General features: G+C 38.2%; 1 protein-coding gene and 1 long non-coding RNA gene across 2 annotated transcripts; both read right to left on the reverse strand.

Moving 5' to 3' along the window:
- Positions 1 to 105: 105 nt before the first annotated feature.
- Positions 106 to 1,972, reverse strand: LOC117593724. The gene is made up of 4 exons (XR_004575136.1): positions 1,499 to 1,972; positions 634 to 738; positions 402 to 511; positions 106 to 241 (listed from the first exon to the last, which is right to left on the reverse strand). It is a non-coding gene; the product is annotated as an uncharacterized LOC117593724 (long non-coding RNA).
- A 632-nt stretch (positions 1,973 to 2,604) lies between these two features.
- On the reverse strand, positions 2,605 to 4,780 carry LOC114830085 (mucin-2). The gene is made up of 3 exons (XM_034289916.1): positions 3,659 to 4,780; positions 2,763 to 3,007; positions 2,605 to 2,631 (listed from the first exon to the last, which is right to left on the reverse strand). Exons 1-3 carry the CDS (start codon positions 4,776 to 4,778, stop codon positions 2,605 to 2,607), a joined length of 1,392 nt encoding a protein of 463 aa, XP_034145807.1. The 5' UTR covers positions 4,779 to 4,780.
- Positions 4,781 to 12,181: the final 7,401 nt, after the last annotated feature.

The raw sequence follows: 12,181 nt of genomic DNA on the forward strand, positions 1-12,181 counted from the left end.
ACAGAACATTTCCAAATCATTAAAGGAACAACCTTACATTGTTCTCAAGAACATGGCATACTCATGACTTGATTTCAAGTGAGCACTCTAAATGTTATACCTTGCAGATATTTGACTGAAGCAGACTTATGGTGATATTTGCTGCTGTGGATATGTTTTCAGGGCATAGATTGTCCGGTTTGGAGGTCAGAATCTGAGTACTGATTGCTAAATTCAGTAAATCACCTGAGCCGTTAGAGATCTGAATAATGTAGAAGGATACATGAGCTGAAAGTATAAGTCAGTAAACACTGATTTTCAAATTCTCAGATTCATTACAATTATACTTGGGAATTGACCCAAAAGAATAACGCGAAATCAAGCCATTACGTAAATGGGGATGCAAAAGCCTATTTACTTACACTTCTTTGAATGTCACTAAGGGTCAAAGCACAGTTTAGAACTTGAGTAGGACCAAACCTTGGAGATCCAGTGTAATTCAAACATCTTGCAAAAGCTATTGATAAACCCCCTGGAACAAGATAAGTTGAAATTCAAGATGTTGATTTTGTCACCTAACAATTATTTGATTAGGACTGTAACATATATATTGCTTATTTCAGTTACATTTTTGGGTAAATATAACTACCATACCATTGGTTGTATTCCCAGCACACAACTCTGCTGAATAACCAAGCCGGTCAATCACCGTTCTCGGGAAGGAGAATCCAGAAATAATGGTGGAATTGCAAATATTCCCTATTGAAGTAAAAGGCATTACAATATTAAAAGAACGATGACTAACTTTAAATGTGTAAATGTGTGGTGTAGATTGTAGTGAAGTACTGTGGTGTAGACTGTAGAGTAGTATTGTGGTGTAGATTGTATTGATGTACTGTGGTTTTGACTTTATTGATGTACTGTGGTTTTGACTGTATTTTTGTTGTGTGGTGTAGACTGTAGTTTAATCTTGGGGTGTAGACTGTTGTGTAGTAGTGTGGTGTAGAGTGTAGTGTAATAGTATGCTGTACACTGTAGTGTAGTAGTTTCATATAGACTGTAGTGTAGTAAAGTGGTGTTGACTTTAGAGTAGTATTGTGGTGTACACTGTAGAGTAGTAGTGTGGTGTATATTGTATAGTAGTAGTGTGGTGTAGATGTGGTGTAGACTGTAGTGTAGTAGACTGTAGTGTATTAGTGTGGTTCATTGCATTCACCTGGTGTTCCAAGTTTAAATTATTCAATATTTAGAGGGCTAGAATGAAAACCAGAAATACTTTGGTTCCCAAAGCTAGTAGTTGAGAACCACTGGTGTAGACTCTAGAGTTGTAGTGTGGTGTGGACTGTAGTTTAGTAGTGTGGTGTAAACTGTAGTGTAGTAATGTGGTGTAGATGTGGTGTAGACTGTAGTGTACTAGTGTGGTTTAGACTGTAGTGTATTAATGTGGTGTAGAGTGTAGTGTACTTGTGTGGTGTAGAATGTAGTGTAGTAGTGTGGTAGTGTACAGGTGTGGACTAACCCTTTGAACAGGTCGTCCCAGCCCATTCATCAGGACAGATACAGACTCCACTCTGCAGTTCACCACCATTGATACAGGCCAATGGAGGGATTGTGGTGGAAGAGGTGCTGGGAAGTGCAGTGGTAGTAGTAATAGTTGGAGGGGCAGTAGTTGTTGTAATTGTAAGAGTAGTGGTAGTAGTTGGAGCAGCAGCACTGGTAGTAGTTAGAGGGACAGTACTAGTAATAGTAGTTGTAGGGACAGTACTAGTAGTAATATTTGGAGGGACAGAACGAGTAGTAGTTGGAGAGACTGTACAAGTAGTAGTATTTGTAGGGACAGTACAAGTAGAAGTAGTAGGAGGGACAGTACTAGTAATAGCAGTTGTAGGGACAGTACTAGTAGTAATATATGGAGGGACAGAACTAGTAGTAGTAGTTGTCGGGACAGTACTAGTAGTAGTAGTTGTAACGTCAGTACTAGTAGTAGTAGTTGGAGGGACAGTACTAGTAATAGTAGTTGTAGGGACAGTAGTAGTAGTAGTATTTGGAGGGACAGTACTAGTAGTAGTAGTTGGAGGGACAGTACTAGTAGTAGTAGATGGAGGGACAGTACTAGTAATAGTAGTTGTAGAGACAGTACTCGCAGTAGTATTTGGAGGGACAGTACTAGTAATAGTAGTTGTAGGGACAGTACTAGTAGTAATATTTGGAGGGACAGAACGAGTAGCAGTTGGAGAGACTGTACAAGTAGTAGTATTTGTAGGGACAGTACAAGTAGTAGTAGTAGGAGGGACAGTACTAGTAATAGTAGTTGTAGGGACAGTAGTAGTAGTAGTATTTGGAGGGACAGTACTAGTAGTAGTAGTTGGAGGGACAGTACTAGTAGTAGTAGATGGAGGGACAGTACTAGTAATAGTAGTTGTAGAGACAGTACTAGTAATAGTAGTTGTAGAGACAGTACTCGCAGTAGTATTTGGAGGGACAGAACTAGTAGTAGTAGTAGTTGTCGGGACAGTACTAGTAGTAGTAGTTGTAACGACAGTACTAGTAGTAGTAGTTGGAGGGACAGTACTAGTAATAGTAGTTGTAGGGACAGTAGTAGTAGTAGTATTTGGAGGGACAGTACTAGTAGTAGTAGTTGGAGGGACAGTACTAGTAGTAGTAGATGGAGGGACAGTACTAGTAATAGTAGTTGTAGAGACAGTACTTGCAGTAGTATTTGGAGGGACAGAACTAGTAGTAGTAGTAGTTGTCGGGACAGTACTAGTAGTAGTAGTTGTAACGACAGTACTAGTAGTAGTAGTTGGAGGGACAGTACTAGTAGTAGTAGTTGAAGGGACTGTACTAGTAGTAGTAGCTGGAGGGGCACTAATAGTATTATTAATGTGAGGAGCAAGAGTAGTTGAAGGGTTTGTAGTAATTGCATTAATAATTGAAGGCATAGTAGTAGTAGTAGCGTGAGAAGGAGTTGTTGGAGAGACAGTAGTAGTAGCTATAGTTGGAGGGGCAGTAGATGTAGTAGTTGGAGGGGCAGTAGTAGTAGTAGTATTTGGAGGGACAGTACTAGTAGTAGTAGTTGGAGGGACAGTACTAGTAGTAGTAGATGGAGGGACAGTACTAGTAATAGTAGTTGTCGGGACAGTACTAGTAGTAGTAGTTGGAGGGACAGAACTAGTAGTAGTAGTAGTTGTCGGGACAGTACTAGTAGTAGTAGTTGGAGGGACAGTACTAGTAATAGTAGTTGTAGGGACAGTAGTAGTAGTAGTATTTGGAGGGACAGTACTAGTAGTAGTAGTTGGAGGGACAGTACTAGTAGTAGTAGATGGAGGGACAGTACTAGTAATAGTAGTTGTAGAGACAGTACTCGCAGTAGTATTTGGAGGGACAGAACTAGTAGTAGTAGTTGTCGGGACAGTACTAGTAGTAGTAGTTGTAACGACAGTACTAGTAGTAGTAGTTGGAGGGACAGTACTAGTAGTAGTAGTTGAAGGGACTGTACTAGTAGTAGTAGCTGGAGGGGCACTAATAGTATTATTAATGTGAGGAGCAAGAGTAGTTGAAGGGTTTGTAGTAATTGCATTAATAATTGAAGGCATAGTAGTAGTAGCGTGAGAAGGAGTTGTTGGAGAGACAGTAGTAGTAGCTATAGTTGGAGGGGCAGTAGATTTAGTAGTTGGAGGGGCAGTAATAGTATTATACGTTTGAGGAGCAAGAGCAGTTGAAGGGGTATTAATAGTTGGAGAGGAACTAGTGTTAGTGGGAGGAGCAGGAGTAGCTGGAGACTCAGTAGTAGGTGGAGGAGTAGTAGTGGTAATTGAAAGGCCAGAAATAGTAGTTGGAGAGTCAGTAGTAATTGGAGGGGAAGCATGATTTGGAGGAGCAGTAGTAAGTATGCTAGTGTGAAGAGCATTAGCAGTTGAAGGGGTAGTATTAGTAGTGTGAGAATTAGCAGTAGTTGGTAGGTCAGAGGTTATAGGGTCAGCAGTAGTTGGAATATCAGCGTTTGTAAGAGCCGCAATAGTTGGTAGGTCATAGGTTATAGGGTCAGCAGTAGTTGGTAGGTCAGACGTTATATATTCAGCAGTAGTTGGAATATCAGGGTTTATAGGATTAATAGTAGTTGTTAGGTCAGAGGTTATTGGGTCAGCAGTAGTTGGAATATCAGAGTTTATAGGAGCAACAGTAATTGGTAGGACATAAGTTATAGGGTCAGCAGTAGTTGGTAGGTCAGAGATTATAGGGTCAGCAGTAGTTGGTAGGTCAGAGGTTATTGGGTCAGCAGTAGTTGGAATATCAGAGTTTATAGGAGCAACAGTAATTGGTAGGACATAAGTTATAGGGTCAGCAGTAGTTGGTAGGTCAGAGGTTAAAGGATCAGCAGTAGTTGGTAGGTCAGAGGTTATAAGATCAGCATTAGTTGTTAGGTCAGAGGTTATAGGGTCAGCAGTAGTTGGGATATCAGAGTTCATAGGAGCAGAAGTAATTGGTAGGACATAAGTAATAGGGTCAGCAGTAGTTGGTAGGACAGAGGTTATAGGGTCAGCAATAGTTGTTAGGTCAGAGATTATAGCATCAGCAGTAGTTGTTAGGTCAGAGATAATAAGGTCAGTAGTAGTTGGTAGGTCAGGGAATGGAATGATTTCAGGGGCTTCAGAGAAAATGTCAGTATCAGTGAGGGATGTAGCAATGACGGTAGTAGTAGAAGCATTTGTAGTAGTGGCACTTGTTTGGTTAGTGATGGTAGTGGGGCTTTCAGTTTGAAGGTTAGTCAGTGCTGTGGAGGACACGGTAAGACCCATCATTAGCAAAGACTCTGTTAAAAAGAAGAAATAATTTATATTTCATAAATTTCCTTTTAATGTTTCTACAGTAACCTTATTCACTGAAGTTGATGAGGGATATTAATTATCACTGCCAATAAACAACAGAAAATGTATAGCAACGGTATGGAGGAAAACAAGGATCATCTTCATTTCAGAATGATAATTCATCCTCAGTTTTGTAATAATTGTGATAATAGCTACGGAAGTAGCTAATCATAGAAAACAATTATAATCCTTGCGAGAGCTACTGGGAAAAACAAGTAAGTATTTTCCTTTTAAACAAGAGTGCCTGAATGCTGTTCAAATGTTTACTGGCCAATGCTTCCTGGGCCTTCCTCGCCATGAACTTTTATCCAGGTTGTTCTGCAGAAACATCCAAACTATCTTATCTACAAAAATTATTTGGAAAAACAGCAGTTAGACATACAGTGGGCTTTTTCAGAGTTTGATTAAATTACTTTCACTTACTATGCTTTACACTCTTAGAATGTCTTTCAAAATAACTTGGAAAATGTTTTTGAGTTACACAGAGTTGTCTAAAAGTAAACTACAGTGTTGTTTTGAATGAGTAGGGACATTTTGATAAAATCAAAGTAAAGCCTAATCTTGATGGACTGAGCAGAATTTGAACTCTCAATTTTTAAATACAACATCAGTTGAACACTATCTCAAAACAGCTTGAGTCACATCCACAATTTCTATATACAAATATGCAAGCACGCTTGTAATGGAGCTAAACATCTTTGCAATGTTTACAATCAAAATACTTTTGAAAATACCAGCAACCATCAATAAGACACATCATTCAATCGAAAGCAACCATGGATGAACTGACAGACAAAAACTTCCAAATGTACTAATGGCATATTTATTTACCTAAAGTATTTGCCACCTGAATGTTTCAAGACTGTGCTCTAAATCGGTATTGTGACAATTCCTAAGTACAGTAGATATAAAAAGTCTACACACCCCTGTTAAAATGCCAGGTTTTTGTGATGTGAAAGAATGAGAACTTTTTACACTTTTAATGTGACCTATAATATGAATATTTCAATTGAAACTTGGGATGTGGCTGTGTTCAGAATTAACCAATCACATTCGAACTCATGTTAAATAGAACTAATGTAATAGTCATTACACACCTGCCATCATTTAAAGTGACTCTGATTAATCACAAATAAAGTTCAGCTGTTCAGATGTTCCAGACATTTTCTTAATTACAACTCAGAGCAAAGCCATGGTCCGCAGAGAGCTTCCAAAGCATCAGAGGGATCTCATTGTTGAAAGATGTCAGTTAGGAGAAGGGTACAAAAGCATTTCCAAAGCATTAGATATACCATGGAACACAGTGAAGACAGTCATCATCAAGTGGAGAAAACATGGCACAACAGAGACATTACCAAGAATGTAATTTGGACAATTTTGGACGTCCCTCCAAAATTGATGAACAGACGAGAAGAAAACTGGTCAGGGAGGTTTCTAGGAGGCCTACAGCAACATTAAAGGAACTGCAGGAATTTCTGGCGAGTACTGGCTGTGTGCTACAATCTCCCGTATTCTTCATATGAATGGGCTATGGGGTAGGGTGGCAGGACGGAAGCCTTTTCTTACAAAGAAAAACATCCAACAATGGCTGAAGTTTGCAAAAACAAACAACGAGTCCCCCAAATGCACGTGGGAAAATGTGTTATGGTCTGATGAAACCAAGGTTGAACTTTTTGACCATAAATCCAAACGGAATGTTTGGTGCAAAAACATCACTGCACATCACCCAAAGAACACCATACCCACAGTGAAGCATGGTGGTGGCAGCATCATGCTTTGGGGCTGTTTTTCTTCTGCTGGAACCAGGGCCTTAGTCAGGGTCGAGGGAATTATGAACAGTTCCAAATAGAAGGGCAATTTTGGCACTAAACCTTCAGGTGTCCGTTAGAAAGCTGAAGATGACCAGGAGGTTCACCTTTCAGCACAACAACGTCCCAAACCACACATCCAAATCCACAAAAGCATAGCTTCACCCGAAGATTTATGTTTTGGAATGGCCCAGCCAGAGCCCCGACCTGAATCTAATTGAACATCTGTTGGGTGATCTGAAGAGGGCTGTTTACAGCTTTGCACATGTTCTCACAATCTGACAGATTTGGAGCACTTTTGCCAAGAAGAGTGGGCAAATATTGTTACGTCAAGATGTGCCATGCTAATAGACTCCGACCCAAAAAGACTGAGTGCCGTAATCAAATCAAAAGGTGCTTCAACAAAGTATTACATTAAGGGTGTGCACACTTACGCAACCAGGTTATTTTTTTTATTTATTATTTTCACTCTCAAAGATTTCAGTTTGTTTTTCAATTGAATTGTTCACGTTATAGGTCACATTAAAGGTGTAAAAAGTTCTGACATGATTTATCTTTGTCTCATTCTTTTACATCACAAGAAACTGGCATTTTAACAGGGGTGTGTAGACTTTTTATATCCACTGTATATCATGGATTCCATAACTAAACTATAATAGTCGCATTTCTAATGTTGTTTTTCTAAGAATAAGTTGTCTTCTCCAAAACAAATGCAAGGCAGGCCAAAAGTCCGAGCCCAGGTTAATGAATCATTAATGTATTCTGTCCTGAAAAATACTTTTTGAATTTCATTGGAATCTGTTTTTCCGTTAGGAAGCCATTCACCACAACAGCATTTGAATGGCATCCTTTGAGGAATATGGAGATTTTCTTTTCTCTGTGAAACTGATTTAATTTAAATGTGTTTCAAACAGGATCTGTGAATATGTTCATCTACAGCAGAAACAAGCCCCTTTCATGGACACCAGAATTCAGTTCACATATAACTGGATGGTAGAGGATCCCACACTTCGAGTGCTTTTGTTTTCTTTTTCCACCGCGGGAAAAATGACACCGTGATTAAATGTTCTTCTTAGGCCTACAGATGGCACCGCCAAGAGCAAGACCAGACTGAGTTACATTGTGCTCCAGAAGAAATATGTAAATTTGTTTTCCGAATTTGTTTTTTGTTTGTTTAGGCGTTTGCTTTATCTGGGACGGGAAAAATACATTCTGCTTTGACTCAGTTGTTGGGTCATTTGTAACCTGATGTGACAGCAGCACATCCTAAATTTTTTTGTTTCCGATTTTTTTTTTACATTTGGCATTTACAGTACATACAGTCATGATACATGTAAATACATTTTAAGGGGTGATGAGGTAAGTTTGTGAAGTTTAATTTTGAACACATCTCTTTGTAGCTTATGTATCTGGCTGTAAAGGGTGCGGCATTCTGACACTCCTGGCATTTTAACAGCCTGGGCTGGGGAGTGGTGAGATGCGTCAGGGACATGTTCCTAAAGATGATGGTTTTGATATTACCGAATGTGATACGTTTAACTCAGTCTGACTCAAGACCATGTGCATTTTTAAAATGACTAAATGTTTTCTTTCTTTTGTTTGTAAGAAGAACCGGATCCACTACTGTTAGGGTCCACATCAAGTCTTGATCCCGTCATGATTACTACAAGCCAGTATTTGTAGCTAATGTGCTGGGATCAGATTTAATTTGAATTCAGAATTTGATGACTAGGCTGTCTAGAATGTTTTATTGAATATCATTAACTGAAATTAGTGCCCATAGTTATATAGGGAAGGAAGGACAACACTATGAAAAGTCCTGTTCATAAAGCAAGTTCAGCCTTGTTTTTTGGTTCATTGAAGATTGTGGCTGGTAGGCTTGTTGTAACTGAAAGATCATTGTTTTGAATCCCAGAGCCATCAGGTTGGGCAAAACACTTAAACATAATTACTCTTCTAAATCACTTTGGAAAGAGAGTCTGCTTAGTGACTGAAATGTAACAAATGTGAATGTAATATTTTGCTTTGGCTGTATGTGTAGGAAACCTTTTCTTTCTGCAAAATATATTGATATATCGACATGTAGGTTTGGCAGTTTGGATTTTAATTCCCCCCAAGGCCAATACATTTTCCAGGGGTGGAAGAAGAAAATAACATGGCCTCATTGGAAAGACTTTGGCCCTATCATAGACCATATGAAACTTAAAAAATAAAAAATAATTTACAACCGATTAATAAAATAGTCTGTGTTTTCCCTGCTTAGGTTAAGAACCTGATTAAGTTTTAAAATGATCTTGCATTCAAAAATGCATTAATGCCATTGCATCCCTTATAGAAGTCAGATATCACATAAATTCAGACTATAAAACAAACTGGAAAATATAAAAACCAACATTCAAATGTATTAATCGGTTAAAAAATACACTGTACATTTTTGTACATCTGGAGAAGCTTTTTCAAAAATATAAATCTTACAATGTAAAAGCACTGCAGCTACACTTTGAAGAACCCCGTCAACATAACAAATACAGTGGAAGTCTGACCTGTTGTAAAGATAACAAGGATCCACAGCTCCTTCATCTCTGCTGGTTCACACACTGTTATATTGGTATTCTGGTTAACACATTTGACAGACTCTCCAGTGACATACTGGTACCAGTTAATGTTTTACAATGGAAATTTAAGGGGGAAGTACTGCAGGTGGGGAATAGTCAACCTCTGTTTTTAAAAATAAAATATGCAAATCATTGAACTTGTAAGAATGAATGAAATTGACTCACCGTCATTTGATGACTGTGAGAACATGTCAACCAAAAACCACATGTATGCAAAACACTCTGGGAGAATACACATGTTGTTTGTTAAAAAATATCTGTGAAATTATTTATTTAAATCTTACCCAACTACAGGTGTTTGATTCTAACCCAATAAAGCACATAGCATCAGAACTCATGTCCACTGTGAAATGTAATGAATTTGTGTGTTTCTTTAGTGAAAGAATTATAAGCATTAGACGGAACATTCTAACACAGTCTAACATTCTAACACAGTCTATTAGAACTACTCAGTCTAACAAGGACTCTGTACCGTCACCACAACCACCAAGACATAACTTGGTTATTATGTCGCCATTTAATACAATTGATCAAAAATCCCTAAAAGAAACAGTTCATCATCTTAAAGCTTCAACTTGCTGTCTCGACTCACTCACTTTAAAAAAATTATAATAATTAACTATGTAACAATGAACCTACAGCAAATAGTTAATAGCTCTCTGAAATCAGGCATTTTCCCAACGTCTCTAAAAACAGCTGCCATTTAGCCCCTATTAAAAAATAGAACACTGGATGCATCTATAATGAACAACTATAGACCTGTATCAAATCTCCATTTTATAGCAAAGATCTTTGAGAAGGTTGTCTTCAATCCACTCAGCAGTTTTGTGACCTCAAGCAGTCTCTTAGACAAATTTTTGTCAGGTGTACGACCTCACCACAGTACTAAAACGGTACTGATTCTGATAAAATAACAGTTCTGGTTCTATTAGATCTCAGGGCAGCATTTGACATTGTAGATCATAGAACACATAGACAAATTGGGTAGGACTCTCCAGGACAGTCCCTGATTGGTTCAGATCTTATCTAGATGGCCAGAGTTACTTTGTCAACCTTTAGTAATCATGAATCTGATAGGGTGGCTATGATATGCGGAGTTCCACAGGGATCAGTTCTCGGACCGCTTCTGTTCAATCTTTATATGCTACCTCTGGGCCAAATTCTACAAAACAACAACATTAACTACCACAGCTATACCGATGATACTCAAATATATATGGGTCTCAAACCTTATGACAACAGGTCAATAGACTCTGTGTCACTGTATAGAGCACATAAATACCTGGATGAACCAAAATAGTTTGGCAACAAAAATAAAAGAACAAGTATTAGTAAAGAGCTGGATTCTCGGGCCCTTAAACCAGGGATTAATTTCTCTGATACTCAGACCTCACATTTAACAGTCATATCAAAGCGGTCACCAAAACAGCATTCTATCGTCTAAAACATATAGCCAGAATCAAAGGCTTGGTGTCCCAAAAAGACCAATAGAAGCTCATCCATGCTTTTATCTCTAGTAGGGTCCCGAAAAAGACTGTAAAACAATTGCAGCTCATTCAGAATTCTGCTGCTAGAATGTTAACCAGGTCCAAGAGAACAGAGCACATCACTCCGGTTCTTAAATCTTTGCATTGCCTTCCAGTCAGTTACAGAATAGATTTCAAAGTTGTGCTTTTAGTTTATAAATCTCTGAATGGTTTAGGACCCAAATACATTTCTGATATGTTTGAAGAATATAAACCGAGCAGGGCTCTTAAATCCATGAACACAGGTCAGCTAGTAGAGCCCAGAGTCCAAACTAAAAATGGAGAAGCTGCGTTTAGCACTTATGCAGTACACAACTGGAATAAACTGCCAGAAGATCTTTGACGTGCCCCAAATGTATACATTTTTAAATCCAGGTTAAAAACTTCTCTTCTCACATGCCTATGACTGAGCACTTCAACTTAACCACACTGTTTAGCCTTATAGCTTCCTATGTTTTTATCAAATTTTTAATCTTTATGTTTTCTTATTGTATTTTTTATTATTATGATGTATTCATTTGTTTTGATGTTTTCATTTGGGTATTTGTTTTTATGTTATTGTACTTTCATTTATTTGTCTTTGTAAATCACATCGAATTGCTTCGATGTATGAATTGTGCTATATAAATAAACTTGCTTGCTTGTTAATGTTTAAACATCATGGCAATCCAGCAGAAGAGGTCTTAAGGTTTGAGCAAGAAAACCGTAACTGAATGAAAACACGAATGCCTAAAACAAAGTGAAAGAGATTTGCCTGCCGCAGATACAGTGGGGCAAAAAAGTATTTAGTCAGCCACCAATTGTGCAAGTTCTCCCACTTAAAAAAATTAGAGAGGCCTGTAATTTTCATCATATGTACACTTCAACTATGAGAGACAAAATGAGAGGAAAAAATCCAGAAAATCACATTGTAGGATTTTCTATGAATTCATTGGTAAATTCCTCGGTAAAAAGAGTATTTGGTCACTTACAAACAAGCAAGATTTCTGGCCCTCACAGACCTGTAACTTCTTCTTTAAGAGGCTCCTCTGTCCTCCACTCTTTACCTGTGTTAATGGCACTTGTTTGAACTTGTTGTCAGTATAAAAGACACCTGTCCACAACCTCAAACAGTCACACTCCAAACTTCGCTATTGTGACTGGAATGACAGTAACAGGGCATGTCATGAGGCCAATAATCAATCGCCAATCCTGATGCATACAGATACTACCCTCCATTATCCATTAAATTGTCATTTCTGTACAATTAACAACATCCACTATATAATGGTGTCAGATTACATTTTCATTTATTTAAAAGACCAGTTTAGTCTTTTCTGGTTGTGTCTTTTGCGTAATCCCTAACTACACAGGATGGCATGTGAGTAAGTATTTTATAAATGGGA

This window comes from Esox lucius, chromosome 22 (assembly GCF_011004845.1).
Source record: "Esox lucius isolate fEsoLuc1 chromosome 22, fEsoLuc1.pri, whole genome shotgun sequence".
Lineage (NCBI taxonomy): Eukaryota > Metazoa > Chordata > Actinopteri > Esociformes > Esocidae > Esox > Esox lucius.

What these genes read in the sequence shown, in the direction of transcription:
- LOC114830085 (XM_034289916.1), bottom strand. Translation starts at nt 4,778, where the DNA reads ATGGGTCTTACCGTGTCCTCCACAGCACTGACTAACCTTCAAACTGAA. An exon ending in GTATAATACTATTACTGCCC is followed by an intron (nt 3,008 to 3,658) that starts CTCCAACTACTA and finishes CTACTACTGCCC; the next exon opens with CTCCAACTACTACATCTACT. An exon ending in CTACTACTACTAGTACTGTC is followed by an intron (nt 2,632 to 2,762) that starts GTTACAACTACT and finishes TACTACTACTAG; the next exon opens with TACTGTCCCTCCAACTACTA.